Genomic DNA, 22,556 nt, shown 5'->3' with positions numbered 1-22,556 from the left:
GATGCCACACCAAACACAGACAGGGTTCATAGCCACATTTTAGTTAAAAAAAATAAGCACTTTTCAAGCACATTTTAAGAAAAAAAATAAGCACCTGTCTAATTACATCATACACAACTGAATAACCTTAAAAATTAGAATTGTAATTTAAAATGTGAGAAATGAAGTACTTATTAAGAGAGAATAAGCATTACCTCAACCATGGAAAATAATTATTTTTTTTTTTTTTAATTTTAAATAATAGTTCAATTTACAGAACTAGTTTACAATGAGAGAAAAAAAAAACTTTGAAGAACTAAACTATATTACAAGATTTAATGATGAAATTTCAGTTCAAAATAGAGAAAATAAATAATAATAAGGCATATTTATTGTATTCGTTTGGAACCTAATAATAAATACAATTTATTTTTCCACTCATATTGATATTTAAATAATTTAAATCTAAATTCTAAACATTTTCTAAATTTTCATTGTATATCAGTTTTCTCTTAACAGAAATTGCAAGCAAAGTAATTTAAGTAAAAAAGGGGAACATTTCTGAAATCAAAAGACAGAAATTTGCTTCATGCAGCCATTTTTAACAGTAAAAGTTTAACTAACCCGCATACTTGGAATTGGCGAATATTCCAAGTATATTCACCAATACTTGGGGGGGGGGCTGTAGCAGCCCTTTAGATTTTTCCGCTAATAAATGCTTTTGGCATTTCAATATGTGCATCATATAAAAATAAACCAATGGAACTAAAAAATATTCTGCTTAGCAAGCACAGTAAAACTCTTTCAGTTAGTAAGTAAGTGTTCATAAACAAATCTCGGACTGAACATCAAAATTAATTATCTCTGCAAAATATTGCAAACGTTATTGCGCAATATGTGCGCCGTAATTCTTCCCTACGTGATATTATGCAATCGGAATCAACAACTGCAGGTAATCAGAGAATAAAGAACTAAATAACTGGGGTGTTTTTCATTTTAATTTTCAACAGACGGTGTTAAATTTCCGGAATAGAATCATTCTTCGCTTGGGTTGGTAGACAGCAGAACTTTTAGTCCTATTCAATCCAGATTGGAAAGTAACCCAAAAAAAAAAAAAAAAGTCCATTGCTTGTTTTGCAGCGAACTGTAAAAGTTTCAATATTCAAGATTTTGCGAAGAAAGGGGAGACCTCCCAACCTTTGTACTGTATAATATATTGGCCAAAAAAATGAAATTATTTTGACTATTCGATTACTTTCCCTTTATTTAAGCCATTCCGAATATTATTCCTTAGAAAGCTAATCCGTGTTAAAACACAACCATTTTTGGAAGTTTACTATACTTCAGCAGTTACTGCAACTATGTTATTATAAACATTCATACATATGCTCATAATATAAGCATAACGATCATAATAAACACGAATATGAACTGACCAAGCAGAACGAGAATGCAAATTTTTAAGATCTTGATAGAAATTCAAACGTGTGTAGTATTTGGGTGGGAGGAAAAGAATGCCGAACGAAGCGGAATTTTCTACTGCTTTCGCAATTCTTTGACCAATGGAATGACGGGCACCTGTCTGTACTCTTCGTGCACACCAAAGGTTATGTTAATGCAGAGAAAGGGGCAAAAGCTATTTCCGGGAGTATGAATCACCATCTGACATTCCATATTAGGAAGAAAAGTTGTTTATTTAGTTTCGGCTTTGGTACGGGGAAAAATAGCGCGTTCATTAAAAAAAAAAAAAAAAAAAAAACCACTAAAAGCAAAAAAATAAGCACTAAAAACAAAAAAATAAGAACTTTAAAGAAAAAGTAAGCACCTATAAGAGCCTTTATATTTTATTTTCAAATATAAGGACTTATAAGCACTTATAAGGACCGCTACGAACCCTGACAGACGCTGCCTCTTCCGTATGCATCTCTTTCACGGATGTTTGACGGATGATAATGGGTTCCAGGTTCTCTCCATATCAAATAACGCCTATTATCGCTTTATAGACTAAACCTGGACTCGTCCGTAAAGAGAATAGCCCTCCATTGCTCATGCGTCCAGTGGACATGTTGTCGTGTCCACTGCAAACGGTCCCTTCTGTGGCGTGACTTAAGCGGCACGCAAATGGTTGTTCGCCTCGCATACAGATCACCTTCGTGAAGCCTTCTACGCACAGTTGACACTGACACCAACCTCCCGGTGGCTGCAGCAAGGAGGATCTAAGAAGAGTCGGAGTAGCAGTTCTATTCCTGAGTGCACATAATGTCAAATATCGGTCATCGGCACTCATCGTAGCAGTTGGCCGTCCTTGGCTGAACCTCCTAGATGCCGAATCCGTGGTTTGAAATTGCCTCCAAAGTCTATGAACCACAGGACTGACATTTAGCCGTCTGGCCACTTCTGTTTGACTTTGTCCTGCCTCTAGTCTCCCAATGGCTCTCCATCGCAGTTCTGCAGGCAAATGATGCCTGGAGGTCATTGTTACGAATTGGCTACCTCAAATTTCTGATGTCACTGTCACAGTGAAATATGCGAGCTTGCTCTCAAACATGGACTTTTATGCTCCTCGCAGATGATGTATTCCGAAAGCAGCGCCACTAATTTGCATATCACAGTTTTACTCAGCTACTCTTACTTGGTAACATATTCAAATTTTACACAGTTTGGCTTATTTTTGTGGGAGTTATCACTATTTTTGTGATTTTTCCTTAATTTATGATAACCAGTGTATCATTCATGTACACAGTGATCTGCTTTAAAAAAAAAAAAAAAAAAAAAAAAAAAAAAAATCTGAGAAGTTCACAATTTTTGATCCCCTACAATTAAATCATTTAAGAAATACAGTTTCATAAAATGCATTTTTTAAAAAAAAATTCCTCCCCTTTTTTTGTGTGTTGAGAATATTCATGATAATTAAGACACAATAACACGCCGAATAAACACTAATTCAGAAGTCAAACAACAAAAATCAGCGTCAATTTACAAAATTTTCTAAAATTTTCACAGGACTAGCTTCGATGGTTTTACCGAACCATCATCTTCAGCTGCAAAACTGCAAATGAATTTGCGGTTTTGCAGCTGAAAATGATGGTTCGGTAAAACCATCGAAGCTAGTCCTGTGAAAATTTTGTAAATTGACGCTGATTTTTGTTGTTTGACTTCTGAATTAATATTCATGATGTTGAGAATATTCATAAGTTGTGAATAATTTCATAATTTGCCAACAGATGGCAACACCTGTCACAGTAATTTTGTTCCTGTGATTGTGCCTTGGAATATTCTCTACTAAAAGGAACTTTTTTTATTCCTATGATGTATAAAAATTCAAAGTAGGCCATCATTTGAACTCAGGTAACAACGCAGTCTCTTTCTCTTGAGCATTTTGGCTTTTAGTAAACTTATATATTTATTCGTACATTCAAAAATTTAAATTATCAAGCATATTTATATTATCAAGCATATTTATATGAAATTAATTAAAACATTATCAAGCATATTTATATGAAAACTGTCTAAACAAGTTTCTTTTTTAGTCGTGAATAAGACGACAGCACTGTAGCTTCTTTTCATATGCTAAAAATAGATTTTGTTAATGAAAGGTCCAAAGATTACATTTAGTGCTATTTTAATTAAGAATAACTGATTTGTTATTCCTCATAAACCCAGATGCGGCGACAGAATTTATGGAAGACAAAATTTTTGGAATTTGGGGAAGCACTGAGCAGCAAAATTAAGGGATGAAAAGTTCTTTATAATTTAGAAAAAGCACTGGGATCCAAAGTTTAGGCGCAGCGAAAATTTAGAACTTAGGAAGGCGATTTGCAGCAGAAATTAGAACCCACAGAGACTGCACCGGGCCGTATCTAGCGTCGGCCCTAGATAAAACCTGAAGTATATGTGGGGGTTTATTCTGGACTCAGATTAGTTTTAAGCATGTGCAAGAAATAAATGTAGGTATAGTAAATAACTAAACTAATACAATTCAGACTTAATTCAGTATGCAATAGGAGCAAGACAAAATTCAGTGGAACAACTTGGCTTTCGTCACCAATCTTGTGATACACAGCTAATAATGTTTAACGGATGCTATTAAACTAGGCTAAAATTATCTTTACTGACTCTAAAGTATTTCAGTTAATACAGCAGACTGTGCTGCTCCTTAATTTTCTAATTTGATCCAGCTTATTATTTTCATAGACTGTTATTATTCGAGCAATTTTATAAAAATTAAGCTTGAACTTTCGATTATGTCGAAAAGAGTTTCCAATTCTGGAGCTGCCAAAGGATCTACAAAGCAAAAGCATGTTTCGATGTCCATTAAAAAAAAAAGTGGAATTGCTGCAAAAAATGGATAAAGGCATATCCGTCTTAAAATTATGTGAGGAGTATGGCATTGAAAAGTCAACTGAATATGACATAAGAAAAAGATAAAAGAACTTTTTGAATTTTTTGTGCATTCCCACACCCCATTTGCAATGAACAACAGAAAAGTGTTTGTTATGTTTAAAGTGACAAAGTGATGATTTAATGCATCAGAAAGCTTCACAGCGAGGGCATGCCATTGACGGGTCCAGTGCTAATGGCTCAAGCCAAAATATTTCATGTCGAAATGAACTTAAACACTGATTGCACATATTCGACAGTATGGTTAACCAAATTTAAAACTCGCCATGGTATAAGACAATTAAAAATTTAAGGTGAAAAAGCTTCAGTTGATACTGAAGCTGCTGAACAATTTGCAGATGAATTCATTGAATTCATTACTAGTGAATAATTATCTCCAGAACAAATTTACAATGCTGATGAAACTGGTCGTTTCTGGCAATATGTACCGTGAAATACCTTGGCTACCTCTACGGAGAAAAGGTTCCAACTGGCGTCAAAGATTCAAAAGCAAGACTAACAATTTTAGCGTATGCAAATTCTGCAGGAACGCACAAGTGCAAACTTTTCGTAATCGGAAAACATGCACGACCTCGAGCATTTAAAGGAGTAATGATTTTCCCCTATATATATTGTGCAAATAAAAGAGCATGAGTGACAAAAGTGTTAATGAATGATGGTTTGACAATTACTTTATACTCAAGGCTCGGCAACGTTTGAATTCGGTTGGTTTACCTGATGACTCAAAAATAGCCCTGATTGTAGACAACTGTTCAGCTCATACTTCAATTAAAGTTTTAGTGAAAGATAATGTATTCATATTATTCTGCCCTCCACACTGTACGTCTGTCATTCAGCCTATATATATCAGAATAGTACCCGAGCTGAAATGCAAATATAAAGTAGCATTTTTAAAATCTATGTTAAATTTCTTGAACAATGGCAAGACTATTCAAGAATACTTGAAATATTTTAGCATAAAATCTGCTGTGGAGAGCATTGCAAGATCGTGGGAGGATGTGTCTCCAGATACTTTAAAAAATGCTTGGCATAATTTATGGCCAGCAACCATATTTCATGGTGAGGATGATGAAGATGATAGCCATGAATTTGAAGGTTTTCGGATATAACAAACTAAAGGTGACATTTTCCAGTTATTGGATTTTGTAAAGAAATGTGGAGAAGTGGTAATAAATGAAGATGATATAATAGAAGTTTTTCATTGCAATGACAATGACCCAAACATCAATCAATCAACGGACGGCGAAATCTGTAGTATGGTTCTAAATCCAGAAAATAACGCTACCGATAGTGAATAAAGTGATAGAGAGGTTATTGAAAATGAAAAAATTTCGATTGACAACTTAGTCGGTATTCTCGACATAACAATTACAGGACTTTAACAGTGGAACTTTGCAACTGAACAAGAAATTATTTCTGTTTATAGAATTAAAGAGAAATTATTAGCACAAAAAACAAAGCAACTTAAACAACTTACATTGAAAGAAATATTTCATAAAGTAAAGCAATAAATATTAAGCTTTTTTTTTTTTTTTTTTTTTTTTTTTTTTTTTTGTAAAATTTGATACCTTTTAGATCATAATTGCTCTTTATTTCATAAATTACGGTTTAATATTTTTAATTGTATAATTTCTGCATGCCATCTTACCAGATTTAAGTTCATGATCCGTAAACCGGAAAAATCCCAAATCCGGAATCGAAGTCCCATCGAGTTCGGATTTTGGACTTTGTACTGTAATAACGAAATTACAATAAAGAGTGAAGGGGCTATCGCAAATTAAAGTTAGAATTTTGATTTGCATGGCTTTTTAATTCTTACATATAGCTTCCAAACAAAGGTGCTGGATTTAGTATGCCCCCAAATACTTTGTTTCTAGGAAATGGGAAACATTTTTATACACTTACAACATATATGTTCCGATTTAAGAACACTGAGTTTGATTTGATATGACAATACTGACATTTTATCACAGTTCATTTCGCAGCTCTTTCTCATCTTAGTTGGCATGTAGCATTACACAAAAGAACAGCAAATTTGATTGTGAAAACTAACTTCAATATTAGCAAAAGTTATGCACAGACTGTTAGGCATCTTTTTGAAATCTCTAGGCAAGAAAGTGCATGTAATTAAACTACAGTTCACAGGCTCATAAAGAAATTTTAGGATATGGATTTGACAGCAGACAATATATCACCATGCTCTCTATCCAACCAATCTGTTAAAAACTTCACTTTTGTGCATGACAGTATTAGTGCAAATTCCAGAATATTTAAAGAGACACAATAAAAGAGAAAAGTAAACATATCATTATCACTTCGATGGGCAGATAAGTAAAATGTGATTATGAATTTCATCAAGTGAATGTGGTGCTAAAGAGTAAATCATGGAGGACATGTATTATTATTACATTGCAACATTATTTTTCAGTCTTAAATCAGAACGTCACCTGTTGTAAGCATATAAAAATATTTTCATTTTCTAAAAATTAAGTACTTTAATGGACACATTAACTCCAGTGCTTTTGTTGGGACAACCTATATTCATATAATTTAACATGAAAGAAAGTCTGGTACAGTCAAAAGTCGTTAATTCGGACACCCATAATCCGGACCTCAAAGCTAAAAATTTTCTGCGCATGCGCAGCGCTGACACATGCGCATAGGCATTTACGCATGCACATAAGACCCTTTACAACTGCGCATATGTGTGTGCGCAAGCGCAGAATACGTTTTCGCGTGCATGTTTTATGTATAACGGACGGTATAAGCTAAAATTATCTAATTATCTATTTCAGTTAATGTTGATGATTGCGTTGTTCCTTAATCTTCGAATTGGATATGGCTTATTATTTTTTGCAGATTATAAGAGCAATTTTATAAAAGTAAACTTGAACTTTCGATTATGTCAAATAGAATTTCCGATTCTGGAGCTCCCAAAGGATCGTACAAAACGAAAGTATGTTTCGATGTCCGTCAAACAAAAAGTGGTATTGCTGCAAAAAATGAATAAAGACATGAAGAATGTGACAGAGAGGTTAGTGAAAACGAAAAAATTTCGATTGACAAGTTAGTCGATATTCTCGGCACAGCAATTAACGGGACTTGAACAGCGGAACTTTGCAACTGAACAAGAAATTATGTCTGTTTATAGAATTAAAGAGAAAGTATTATCACATAAAACGAAGCAACTTAAACAACTTACATTGAAAGAAATGTTTAATAAAGTAAACAAATAAATATTAAGCTTTTTTTTTTTTTTTTTTTTTTTTTTTTTGTAAATTTTGATACCCTTTAGATTATAATTGTTCTTTATTTCATAAATTATGGTTTCATATTTTTAATTTTAGAATTTGTGTATGCCATCTTACGAGATTTAAACTGATGATCTATAATCCGGAAAAGTCGATAATCCGGAATCGCCGAAGTCCCGACGAGTCTGGATTAACGACTTTTGACTGTACACATAAGACTCCTTTAATGGCAATTGGATAAACGTTATTACATGAAGATAAACAGTAAAATTAAATCTACTCTAAAAGTGCTCTATTTTCGTCACACATTAGGCCTTAATTTACGGATCCTCAAAATTAAATGTTTACATCTTTTTATCTTATGGTTATTTTTTTTAAACTTAATTTTTTTGGAGGAAAAGGTAAATTTATACAAACACAGCTGATAAAAATTAATACATCATAAGAAAATTAAAAAAAAATTGGAAGGGATTATTAAAACTAATCTTTTTAATTCCTAAAAAAAAATAACTCAATATGACTCATTTCATGCTCTTAGCATTACATTATAATGCCTTACTTCAAGAGAACTGTATTCAACCAAATCAACTTTATTTCCAACTAATACTATTGGGATCTGATGATTTTCACCAAGTTGCTCTTGAATGAAAGGCAACCAGTAAGAGGTAATCTGTTAAATAGACATTTAATTAAGCATAGAGCAGTACACAATAACAAGAACAGTAGCAGTACAGCTATTGAAAGCAAAAATAAATTTCTATATCAATACTACAAAATATACAGCATGGAGAAGAAGAAAAAATTTTCATGTATCAAAATCCAATTATCATGAAACGCTTAATATTACAGGGCTATTTAAATATGAATTATTTTATATTTTTATGCATTGATTAAACAGATCATTGTCATGAAATGATACAGTGATATTTTGAAAAAGTGGGTTAACAAATTTATACTTGAAACTGTAAAATTGGAACTTACCTTATCTATTGTTTCATCATCATCTACGGCATACACAATACATATGACATTAGCCTACAAGGAAAAAATTATGAATAAAGTTGAAAAAATTAAATGTTCTGGTACACTAAATACTTTTTGACTGTACACAACTATAGAAAAGTTGTGTGGATAACATGTGTTTGGCAAAGTTTATGGCTTGAAGGTATAGTTCAGTTCATAAATAAAAATTAACATTTTTTAGGAATTTTTAGTTGATGGATACTCTTGAATTATGACCTTCATTCAAAAAAGTAAGCGTGTACTTCTATAAGTACTTGAATGATATATGAGATACATGCATGCTTGCATTAGCCACTGTTGCTGTGGTATTTCAAAATAAGCCAAAACATAACAATCAGGGATGTGGAGTCGGGCAGATTTTGGGATAAAAGGAGTCGAAGCTGGAGTCACTAAAAGCAGGTCCACCTCAACTCCAGTTTTTGTTGGACAGTTTGAATTTGAAATAAAATTAAAATGAAATAAAAAAAATAATGACAGGCTGAGTTATTTTTATTTGTGAACTATATACATTAATAAATAGTTATTTTCTATTTTATTGACATATTTAATAAATAAATATAAGGGAGGAGGATCGAGGTGATATTTGTCATTAGTGATTAAACTGATTTAGATACTTCATTTAGTTACAAATTTCACTGGTAAATTTAGGTAAGCAGCAACAGCAGCAAGAACTCCCAAAATTGATGCCATTCTTAGGAAGCAAGCAGGAAAAGGAGCAATTATTGATCAAGCAATGCAATAAGAAAGTACATATTTGATGATAAAGAGGTTGTTAGAATTAAGAACTTTTTTAGAAGACGTAGATAACCCTAATGTTTCACTAACAGAAAGACTGTGGAATGATCTAGCAGAATTGCAAACTCTTCTTTCTACACAGTATATAGCCACAAAAAAGCTGCAATCTGGAGAATTGGCAGGAGGCGAGAATGAAGAATGTGATGTTTGTTCCTTTCTGAAATGGAGGGTTTACAGCAGAAGGAATCATTTCTTCAATGAAGAAAAGAGAAACTAGTTTGCTAGACAATGAGATCTTGTTGGGTTCAATATTTGTAGATCCGAAACACTGAATTTTCTTGGATGATGAACAAATAAATTAAAAAGGCATAGAAAGCCATCTATAAACTTTCATTAAAAATGAAATTATTCTCAGAACAACTGGAAAATTCGAATTAGGACAGCCAAATTACAGACAATTGCAATCGAGTCTCCATCATTGATTGATCAATGATGGAACACTGATGCAATTGAGTCTAAAGATGAATTAGATTTTGAGAAATATTTTTGGATAATATTGAAAAGACTAAGGCAAAGTGAATGAAAATAAACAGGGTTCATACTCATTTCTGCACATGGAAATTAAGTACTTTTAAGGACCATTAATGAAAAAAATTAAGGACCTATGAGCAAATGGAAACTGAATAAATTCAATTGAAGATATTATCTATGCCTGAATTTCCCTTTTGTAATACCATCCTAAAAATAAAATAGATCCCAAAATAAAATAGATCCATAAGTAGTACGCATTATTACTAAACATGAATTAATTAAGATAATTGTTAATAAGTTTGAAAATAAAATACACTTTATGCAATTTATCAAGTTGCATTAAATATTTTACACTTATAATTGTTGGTCATATTTGAAAGAAGATAAGTGACTTTTACGTTTTACTAACAGTTAGCTTTATGTTGATTTTTTTTATGTCTCATTTTGTCACATACTTGGTCAGTCTAGAGGTTTAGTAAATAAGCAGGCAGATTTTATGTCAAACTGAATAAGTTAAAATGAGACGTAAGATCATAATCAGCATGATTCATAAACAAAAGACTGAATGTTGTCACCGCTGCTGTTTGTCTAGAGAGACACCTGCTGATTAGAACAAACCTGAAAGGCCTGATGTAGGCAAGATTGACAAGTGTTGAAACTTAGTCAGACTCTGTTTGATGCAGTTAGTGTCGTAGCTTTGTGTAGATATCCAGGGATTGTAACCCAGTTAATATACTTTAAGATTCCAATAAGCCATTAAAGCACCAGAGGTGATAAGTTGTTTTGTATTATTTTAAGTCTAAACAGATGCATAGTAGAATATGTTTTACTTGAATTTTTTAGGGTAAGCAGTTAGTTATAAATAATTAAATTAGGTAGTTTGATAACCTTAATCATTATGGATTTACATGACCACTATTAAATTTTATTTTTTAACAACATTTGTTAAAAAAGCCCTATTAAAATCAAAATCTAATAAAATTTCACAGTTTAAAGTATATTTAATTTATGACACAGATTCTTAAACGATATTAAGATAATTACGCATTAAAAGCTACAGAGCATTTATGTTTTGTAACAGTCAACAAAATATTTATCCATCATTTTAATTTCAAACTTTCCCAGACATTTTGGCTAGTTTATATCAATTTCCTTCTCTTTAAGCATCTTTTCTAACAATTAGAGATTTGTCTCAATATGCAAATCAAAGCTCTCACTAGTTTCTGCGTCTTTATCTCCTAACTTGTCAACCTCTCCACAATGTACCTATGAGGGTTTAATTGATCTGGTAAAAGTTAAATAGTCCAAAACTCAAGACAGATGTGAAGCATATTATCGCTATGTCTAAATTGGGTTATTCAATTATGGCAAAGCACACGAGGGCTATCTGCCTAAAGGGAGAGATGCCTTTGTGTAGGACTTTCTAAGGGAAACTGGCTCGTATACACGTTACACATGGGGAAAACTACGAAAACGCCCATGCAGCCAGCCCGTTCGCGGGATTCGAAGCTGAGACCGAACTACCAGTGGTCAACGTCTGTACCGCTCGGCCTCTGGTGGGCCTTGCTATGTCTGAAATTAACTACAATATCAAACAAAGGTTTAAATAAGCCTCTTATTTAAAAAGAGCTTAGAACATAAAGGCATGTTCTGATGCTAACAAAATCAATTAAAGCTCACGGTGACGTAATTAAACAAGAACAGTCAAATTCAAACTAATAATGTGGACTTGTGGTCAAAGATTATACAATTTAATTTTAATTTAATCTGGCTCAATAACTCTTATCATATGAGGAAATAGAAATGGGGCATTAAAGTAAAGGTTGAAATCATAAACAATTGGGTAATTTACATAACAACTGCAGATATCTTTGAAGAATAATTTCCTTTATGTATTCAGTTTCTTTCTTCAACACGTTTCCTTTTCATTTTAGAATTTTTGGATTTAATTAAGGATTTCCGATATTCTAAAAAACAGTAAATGCATTTAAAATGTACAGAAAAAGCGGTTAATTTTATTTCTTTAGTAATATGAATATTCGGAAGAAATATGAAATATATATAGTAAAGGCCGGTTAGGGCTGATGTGGCAGAATTTCTAGAATTTAGTGACACACCGAGAAACAAAATCTAGAAATGGTAAAACTTTTAGAATTTAGAGCAGGCATTGGAAGCAGAATTTAGAAAGGCACTAGGCAGCAGAATTTAGAATCCACAAAGATTGCATCAGGTGGGAAAATGCCTGGTGCCAGCTCTGTGTATGATGCATTAAGAAATATTAGATGAATCTTTTAAATTGAAGTTTTCAATTTCTTTATTAATAAAAAAATCCTTTTCTATAATGCCTGCCCATGTGATAAGATCAGAAGCATTTTTGATATTTTCCATGCTTCTGTCTAGTGAAAAGTAGAGAAAATAAAGAGAAGATAAATATAATTAAGACACAATAACACGCCGAATAAATTTTGTAAATATAACGCTGATTTTTGTTGTTTGTCTTCTGAATTAGAAGATAAATATGTTAAGATTTTGTATCAGAGGTAAAACATTCAAATATTATGTTTTCATTGTTCTTCCATATGTTCTCCAAAAATTAAGTAATTCATTGCAAACTTTCTGTAAAATACATCCAATACATGTTGATATCATGAAGACATTTTTCATTTTGTCATATATTTCTCGAATCTTCTAGAATCGTGGATCTTTAAATCTTGCCTTCAAATCCTAAACTTTCAAAGCTGCAATGTCTAAAATCCTAAAGAAAAATTATCCCTACCAATTATGTAACAGCAAAAAGGCCAGAAATATTTTGGAAAAAAATAGGAGAGAAAAAGTATAAAATTAATTTTATACAGAAAATTGATGCACATTCTGAGAAAATTACATGAGAAAAACTCTTACTATGAAAAAAATTAAAAACAAGACATTTCTAATTAAATACATAGCTAATTTTGCTTTTGCTAAGAGCTGTTTCATAAATTGTGCTTTATAGCATTATATCTTGTTAATTTTTCAGATTTAAAATATTGTATAATAAGTTGCCAAAATGAAACTTTATAATATGACAGCGAAAAATAAAACTGTTTTATTTTAATGTTATTTTTAAAATATAATTTCAATATATTACCATTATTTTAATAAAATTTATCAATGTTACGATGTCTTAAAAAAAATTGTCGAAAATTCTCAGATCTCGGAATTAAAGAGTTTCTGTAGAAATTAATCTTAAAATTGCCAAAATGTTGAAAAGTCGCCAAATTTAGAACCGTTTAATAAAGGAATTCACATCCCCAAAAGCGAAAAGTTGTTTAAGAGCTCTTTACTAGAAAAAATTAATTTCAAAATGCTCATGTTTTGCTTAGAAGCTCTAGTACCCCATCATTTATATTAGAAATAGAAACAAATTATAATTCATGAACCCATTCAAAAGATAACCATATATATGGCAGTGAATCACCAAAAATATTCCTCAAAATGCTAATTCACACTCAAAATGGCAGTCGTAAAAACAGCTGGAAATTTCAGATGATTAAAATTAAGGACCTTCTGCTGATTTTGACCAAAATTAAGAACTTTTAAGGACCAAAAATCTATTCAACAAAATCTAAGAACTTTTAAGGACTCTTAAGGATCGTACGAACCCTGAATAAAGAACCAACAGCTTTTAGATATAAAAATAAAAAAAATACAAGATTTCTACATGGTCTTTGAAGAAATAGAGAAATATGATTGCGCTTGCAAGAAACCTCTTTTAGAACTTATAAAAATCTATCCTAAAAAGTTAAAAGGAGTAGCCCTAACAATAGCAGCTCTTCCTCCTACTCAAGTTAGTGTGGAAAGTTCTCAGCTCTGAAATTTATCAAATCGAATCTATGGCCCTCCAACAAAGAAGGTCTTGCCGAAACTATACTGTTTCTTAGAAATAACTAATGTCAGTTTTTCCATTTCGTAATAAATACTAATTAATATAAGTAATTTGCTATGCCATCAATTTTTTTTTCTGTAACATCTATTACTTTTATATTAAAAAATAAGCTGTAAACCATGTGTATATGTTTATATACATATATATGATGGAGTCGGTCATTTCCCCTACCGACTCCATAGCCCTGATAACAATTCTACTGAATGTCAAAACATTAGACACAGATGATATCAGAAAGTATTAAAGTCATTTTAATAAAAAAATTATGCACAAAAAGATAAAAAATAACATATTTGAGAATTTCTTTTATAAAAACCAAACAGCTTAGTTAAAATATTTAATATTTTCTGGAAACAATACATTACAGAATAAACTCATAGCATAATACATGCAATAGAATTTAAATTCATAATTAAATAATTATTTGCATAGCTATAAAATGGAATTCCCTATTCATTTAATTAATGTAATATATTGCAATCATGTAAAAATAAGAATCATGTAAAAATTAGATTTTTAAAAAAAAAAGACAAACCTTATGTATTTCAGTGATTAAAGAATCTTCTCCTTGTTCCTGAGCTGTGATAAAGGTACATAAATTAGAATTCTAGTACAGAAAAATATCTGATAAAAGGTGATTAAATTCATACTTTAAATAACAGTAAGACTAAGCAAGTTTGATTCTTTAGAAATGAATCTGAAATAAAATGAGTCAAAAATACAGTAAAATTTAGTATTTTCCCTTACCTTTTATCAGCAAGTTTTGGAAAATCCAGTGGAACATTATGTAAAGTTACTATAAAAATCCTGTATTTAGTTCATATAACATACTCAGTATTTTTACATATATAATAAGCTTTGAACTGTATTTACATTTTTAATCCATAGTTTTTCATAGAAGAGACTAACATGCAATTAAAACTGCCTTTTGTAACACTTTTAAAATTCCTAACCATTTTCCGCTCTAACATGTTGTAAACAGCGAACACTTTCTTAATTAAAGAATAAAACTTTTTTTCCTTGGCAGCGTATGTATCTCTCAGATTCTTTCAACCCACATAATTCTAAAAGAAAATCAGCCTGCCTAACTTTACACTCTCTTTGGTGTGTCTGTATATATGTTGATAAAATGGCATAAAATACTGTTTCAGTAAGATAAAATTATTGACTACTTTTTTTTTTTTTTTTATTTCAAAAGAAATTCCACTTTGGTAACTTCATGGATATATATATATATTAAAATCCCATTTGTAATTGTGTGCTATTTTGTTTGTCATATCGGAGAACAAGAAATTTTATATGAATGACCTTTCATTCACATAAGTTTGACATTTATTATTGCTTAATTTTACAATTAGTCATGACATTTGTTTTAAAAAGACATGGAATATTTTTATAGTGAGAATAAACCTTAAACTACATTTTTCAAAGAAATTTCACTTTAGACTACTGGCTAAATTAATTGTAGTAAAAAATTTTTAAATGACTGCCCTTTTTTGCATGTAAAACAGCATTAATGGAAAGAAGGATTACTGAATTTTATAATCTGAAAAAAGGCTATGTAAGTATCTCTAATCAGTTTCTAAATAGCAATGGAAACTTGAAGTTTCCAGACTTTCCACCAAAACTTTACTTCTTTGTTAAACACAATGCCATGGCACAATTTAACGATTTTTTACAGAAGAAAAGGTAAAAATTACTCATCGGGTGCAAGCTGTTGGCTTTTGCGCTTTTTTACTTCCTTGTACGAAGTAAAAAGGAAGTATTGTAATCACGAAAAGTTTCAGGCAACATATTTCAACAAAAATATCCATTTTGATCGCTATTGAATGCAATTTAATGACGTTTTTGCATGATATCTGTACATAAGGACAGAATAAAAGACTCTTTCCCTCCAAAAAATTTATAAAACTGCTTTAAAATTAATTCTGAAGAGAATTTTTCGTGGCGTCTGTACGAACGTATGTACGTACATACGTACGTATCTCGCATAACTCAAAAACGAGTAGCCTCAGAATGTTAAAATTTTGTATATAGGACTGAATAACATGTAGATGTGCACCTCGTATTTTGGTTGCAATCGGCTGCACCAAACCTATATAAATATATTTATATTCATATAATATATTTTAAATATATTTTTAAATATAAATATATTTATAAATATAAATATATTTATATTTATATCTACTCTGTTACCCGGCACAGTGATCTCAGCTTCTTTACTCTTATGTGTTTGTAAATTGTACATTTTTTGCTTTAAAAATGATTGAATTATGTTGTTTTTATCTTCCGGTTAAGGTTTTTATGCCTTTCGTAATTCTGGAAGCAATATTTGTACAATTATCAACAATTTAAAAGCTGTTTAAGTGTGGTCAAGTTTTAAATAACATGGCGGACATATTTGTTTACATTTGAAACAGCAGAATTGTAGATTTGTTGCCAATCTAGAGAGACTAAGCTTCGCAACACAAAAATAATGCCTTCATTTATTATTGTGAATTAAATCATGCTTAATCCTTTCTGGAATTTTTTTGAGGAAATAAGTGTTTAAGATTTACTCCATAATTTTTAATGCAGATATTTTGAGTTCTTATGTATTTTTGCCTTGCCGCGAAGTGAGAACTGAATTAATTGAATGAGAAATACTAAATTGTCTGTGAAAAACTCTTTCTTTTCTGTTTTGTTTGCTTAATTTCTTTCATACATCATTTTAGCTTTATTATAGTATTTGAATAGAACAAGTGGCAATGATAATTCTTCAAATGATATAAATTTTGTGCATTCAGAGCGTCGTTATAGTAAACAAATATAGTGAATTTTAAGAGTGCATTTATTCTATTGTGGTTTATATGCTATCTACGAAGTAGATTTAATTCAATCCAATCAATTGTTCAGAAAAAAAAAAAAAAAATGCGTATAATTTAATATTTCGTACAAGGAAGTCATGTGGTGTACACATCAGATATTTTTAAAGAAAGATTATCCAACTACTGATATTCCTCATTAGTTGATAAACGTTACTAACATACAAAAAAAAAAAATAGTAATTTAAAAAGCAAATTTGAATTATTAAATATGGAAACACTCAACAAAACACTTACTTTCTTTGTTAAATGTTTCTGTAATTTTTTTTTTTTTTTTTTTTTTTTTTTTTTTAAGATACACAACCATCAGTTTTTACTCAAAACAACATCAGAGAATTGCAAAGATTTGACACTGTGCAAATCTCGCCTAGCTAACAATTGCAACTCCTCGTTGTTCCATTTAGAGATTTTGAAGCAAAATTCTGTATGCCAGCAGAAATTTTACACTACTTCTGGCAAATTCCACAAGAACTTGGAATACAGCAAAAAAGAAGACATGCACAAATGCACTTTGCTTGAATGAAGGATTGCTATGAGCATGTTTGAATGCCAGAAGAATGGTTAATATGTATGATTGTCAGAGTTTGTAACATTCTGAAAATATGGTGACTTCTACTAAGGTGGTTGTGTTAATACATAAGTATACTCATTTACGCTACAATGATTATTTATTAAATCTGCATTTGCTGCTTAAAAAATTGTCAAATTAAAACACAATGAATTCCTCTTTATGTGAAGGATGGATATGATTTTAAATACTCAGAGTTAAACTGAGATACAATATAAGTTATTAGTTCATAAAATTCTTCACATTTAAATCAACTAAAACTTTTTTATGTCATTAGCTGTTAAAAGTTTTATTTTATAAAATTTGGAAAATAAGTAAGAATCTGTATGTATTACACTGCAAAAAAACTGCAGCAACTAGAGCCACTAAATTTAGAAAACAGTTGAATCCTACAGCAGAACATAACACATCTTGATGCCCAAACTTTGAATTTCTCTTTTATGATACACCAAATTTTGAACACACATATTCCTCCACTTGAACTCCCTTGAATTTGTTTGAATTTGTCCCTTGAATTCCTCCACTTGAATTTGTTTACTTTATTAAACATTTCTTTCAATGTAAGTTGTTTAAGTTACTTTGTGTTTTGTGCTAATCCTTTCTCTTTAATTCTCTCTTCTATAAACAGTCTCTCTCTATAAACAGTATTCTCTTCTCCTTACCCGCATGCGTAGCGTACACACGCATTAAACGCGCATAAAGTTTGTAGCTTTGAAGTCCAGATTATAGATCATTCCGGATTATGGACATCCAGATTAAAGACTTTGTACTGTATACGCCTTACCCAGCCAATGCATAAACTGCCCCGAGCATATATACACTCTTCCAAAATACTATCATTTGCTTTGCATTGCTACCAGTAAAATTATTCACAAAGCTTTGGAATGCAACACCACAATGACCTTAACAGAGTATGCAAAGGAGTATATTAACAGAGTATACCTATTTCAGGAATAGGGAGGGAGGAATTGGAGAGGGGGATATTTCTGAAATGGTGAAAGGAATAACTGCACTATTGCTTGTGTTTCTGTTAGAGTAAAACATATTTTGTTTTATTCTGTGCCTTCCGTTTCCATTTACTGTGTTTGCAGTAGGTACTTTTTTCATGAATATGTCTGACAGTGAAATATCTGACAGTGTCCTATCCAGAAGATGACTAAAAGTAGTCATCTTCTGGATAGGACACCTCAGAATTTGTTTACGTCAGATGAAGAGGTTTGCAACTATTCTCTGAAAGATGCTCAATATTGGGGTATGACTTGATATGAAAAACTTGCCCATGCTGACTCCATGTTTTCCATTTTTGGGACAGCCAGCAATAAGAAAGATATAACGAATGTTTCAAACCCACTTATCTTTTTTGAATTATTTTTGATGAAGTGCTCATGCTTCATAATGTTACTGAAACTAAACATTTTGCAGATCAGTATATGAAACAACATCCTGCAAAAGAAAAATCAAGAACAAAATCTTGGAATCCAACCAATTCAAAAGAAATATATGTTTTCTTCGGAATACTGATTTTACAAGGTTATTGAGAATATTAGACTTTACTGGTCTAAAATTAAATTAATTGAAACTCCATTTTTTGGGACAATTATTGAGTAGAAATCATTTCCAGCTTATTATGAAGATTTGCACTTTTTTGATAATAGTACTTTTGTTGAAAATCAATCTTTTGATCCAAACCCAAAACTCAGAAAAATATAGCTGTTTTCTTCTGACTTGATCAAGAAATTTTCATGTGTTTATACACAAAAAAGGGATCTGAGCATTGATGAGAGTTTGATGCTTTTCAAAGGCAGGCTATCATGGATATAATACATACTGTTGAAAAGAGCTCATTTTGGAATAAAATTCTTTACTTGCTGAAGCAGAGTCAGGATATACTCACAATATAATCACGTACATAGGGACGAGTACAGTATTTGTAAAAAGTATGAAAACTATGGAGTTGCTACAAAATTAGTAATGACACTTATTGAACTTTTTAGGAGAAAAGGCTATTGAGTTACTGACAATTTTTATCTCTCCCCTGATTTAGCAGACATTCTTATGCAAAACACCACTGAAGTATGTGGAACACGCCCCAAATGACGTGATTTGCCTGAAAATTTCAACAAACTTACTTCGAAGAAAGGTGAAATTGTTGTTTTTCAAAAAGGAAATATTACAGTAATGAGATGGCGTGACAAAAAATATGTATAGCTTCTTAGCACTTTTCATAGAGCAACCTGTTCTGAAACCGATAAAAATGTTAAAAAGCCAGATATTGTTACAGATTATAACTTGACGATGGGTGAGGTAGATAGAGCGTATCAGGCACTAGTTTGTTATTCAACAACTCGAAAAAGAACAGAAAAAGACAGAAACATTATTTTGTCATCTCTAAGATATGACTATATGGAATGCCTTCATCTTACAAAAGAAACAACTCCCAAATATATATAATTATGACTTCCGCGTATATATAATTATGACTCCCAAATATATATAATTATGACTTCCGCGTACAACTGGTGGAACATATAGTTGAGAAATTCAGTGTTACTGCCAAACGACCAACAAAAGTTACAAAGTGACCATCCTTCATGACTTACTGCTAGACACTTTCCGGACTTAGTATCATCATCATCTTCAAAGAAAAATGCATCGAGAAAATGTGCTGTTTGCTCAAGGAAAAAAAAAGTTTGCTGTGAATCCCGCTATCAGTGCACTGTATGTAATGTTGGTTTATGTGTATAACCATGTTTACGGATCTATCACATGGCAGATATGTTTGAAAACCTTTTAAATTATACTTTTACTCTAATCATAAATTTTCTATTTTTAGTTTTTCTTTTATTCTTTATTTTGTGAAAGTAAACAGTTTTTAGACAGCAAAACTTGCACTTATTTTCCCCCTATAGCATAACTATGTGCGCCTGTGTAAAAATCGGTGACAATGGGAAGTGAATCTTGCAGGTTTTCCATGGCAGTTCAGGAGTTAATGAAGATGATTGTGTCATACAGAAAGAATGAAAACTAAAACTCATGGCAATGTAAACCAAAAGATATCTTCAATGCCAATGAAACCAGCTTATTTTATTAATGTTCATCCCAGACAGCATCAACATTAAAATGAAATACAAGGTGTATCCATTAAATATCAGGACTGTACATGTAGTTAATGAATGAAAATGTGTAGGAACGTGTCATCATGCGGATGTGATAGTGTAACAAGTGAGGTGCGAAGGTGGAACAAATGCACAGTGATTGCGTCAGCATTTCCGGTTTGAAGAAGGTAAACACAGGTGGTTCATTAGAGCGCGTATCACGGTTGATGATGAAGCAAAGAGTGAATATCAAATTTTGATTCAAAATTGGGAAAATGACGAGTGAAACCTATGAGTTACTGAAAATTGCATATGGAGATACCGTTATGTCCCGCTTCCGTACTTTCGAATGGTGGGAAAGCACAGAAGATGACTAGCGCAGTGGGCGACCCATCACAAAATGAACAGAAAATGAGGTCATCAAAGTCCACGTTTTGGTGACTGCAGATAGCTGAAAGATACTTAGGATGCTCGCGTACAAGTTAAATATGGACAAGGACATGGTACACAAGATTTTGAGGAAGAATTTGGGAAAGAGAAATATTTGTTCATGGCTTGTGTCATATTTTTTTAGATGATCAGAAGCAGTGCAGAATGAAAGCCTGTGGGGACTTAATCGATGTAGCTGACCGACATCCATCATTTCTGCAATCGATCATGACAGGCGACGAATCCTGGTGTTATCGGTACGATCCTGAAACAAAAAGACAGAGTGCCGAATGGAGATCACCATCATCTCCAAGACAGAAAAAATTTTGTTTCCAGAAGTTGAAAGTGAAAGTCTTGATTCTTTCTTTGATGCACATGGACTGATCCATCACGAGTTTGTGCTACCTAATCAAATTGCCAACAAAGTGTACTACAAAGCTGTTTTGCACTGGTTAGTTAAACGAGTACACTGTATATGACCGAATATGGGTAAAGGCAGCTGGCTCCTACTGCACAACAATGCGAAAACCCACTATGCTCTCAGTGTGAAGCACTTTTTGACAAAACTTGACATTGTAGAGGTTTATCATGCTCCGTTTTCTCCTGATTTGTCACCTCCTGACTTTTATTTGTTTCCAAAACTTAAGACTGCTCTGAAAGGGCATCGATTTCATGACGTAGATGACATAAAGAAAAAGTAACTGCTCAACTTCGAAGCATATCTTTAGAGGATTACGAAGCATGTTTCCAGAATTTGTACAGCTATGCACAAAAGTGTGTGACTGCCGGAGGTGATTATTTTGAGAACTATTAAACGTATTTTTGTTTTTTATTATTCATTCTGTTGTATTAGCCTCAGTCCTAGAATTTAACAAACACACCTTGTACAACATAAATAAAAGAGAAATATTTAGGAGGCAACCATAACAAAGTTAAGTTACTGTAGTGTTATCTGCAAATGTGGTCGGAGATGAAAACTTAAATCCTTTACTTATAGAAAAGAGTAAAAATCTAAGATGTTTTGGAAGTATTAAATCACTGGAAGTAGAATAAGAACTCATGGACAACCTCACACACTTGTGAAAAAGGGTTAGAAGATTAAATAGATAAATACATCGCTGTGGAAAAACGAAAAATTGTTCTAGTGATGAAAAACTGGAGTGGTCACCCTCAAGATATCAAAGGTGAATATAAAAATGTTAAAGTTCTTTTCCCTTCCTCCAAACCCCCAACAAAACTGCAGCCCATGGATGAATCGGCAGCAAAATATAGTGTTACAATGTGCTACAAATATAGTGCAACAAACAAATTTTGAAAACTTGAATGGGAATTGAAAACAATGCAATCTGCATTGTTTTCAATTCCCATTCAAGTCAATTCAACAATTCAACAACAACAACAGGATTCAACAGGTCAATTCAACAGGAACAATGCAATCTGCAACGTTAACTGAAATATATAATTAGATAATTTTAGCCTAGCTTATACCGTCCGTTATACATTAAACGCGCATGGGTAAACGCATTATGCGCTTACGCATGCGCAGAAAATTTGTAGCTTTGAGGTCCAGATTATAGATCCTTCCAGATTATGGACATCCATATTAAAGACTTTGTACTGTAATTAAATTTGTTTTGAAACACCTTTACAAATTCTACATGTAAAGATAAATTTAACTTTTTAAAACATACTGCATATTTTACCAATTCAACATTCTTGCTTTACAAGGATCATGCATAAAGATAAATTTTA

General features: G+C 31.8%; 1 protein-coding gene across 23 annotated transcripts in view; it reads right to left on the bottom strand.

Annotated features, from left to right (window-relative positions):
* The window catches only part of Miro (mitochondrial Rho GTPase), a 93,216-nt gene that overhangs the window by 64,869 nt on the left and 5,791 nt on the right, over positions 1-22,556 (bottom strand). For all 23 annotated transcript variants that reach the window (XR_015042127.1, XR_015042126.1, XR_015042125.1 and 20 more), the window contains 3 exons: positions 14,381-14,424; positions 8,613-8,666; positions 8,191-8,301 (listed from right to left, as the gene is read on the bottom strand). Coding sequence is in view for 10 of the 23 variants with exons in the window: in XM_035368525.2 (XP_035224416.1) it covers positions 8,191-8,301; positions 8,613-8,666; positions 14,381-14,424 (209 nt within the window). In the remaining 13 variants the exon portion in view is untranslated. The remainder of the gene's footprint in view (positions 1-8,190; positions 8,302-8,612; positions 8,667-14,380; positions 14,425-22,556) is intronic.

The sequence above is a fragment of the Stegodyphus dumicola genome, chromosome 7, assembly GCF_044657685.1.
Source record: "Stegodyphus dumicola isolate Sdum_Otavi_A_Nest chromosome 7, ASM4465768v1".
Classification (NCBI taxonomy): Eukaryota; Metazoa; Arthropoda; class Arachnida; order Araneae; family Eresidae; genus Stegodyphus; species Stegodyphus dumicola.
Note: the sequence above shows the minus strand (reverse complement) of the source record. Positions and strands in the feature narration are given on the sequence as shown.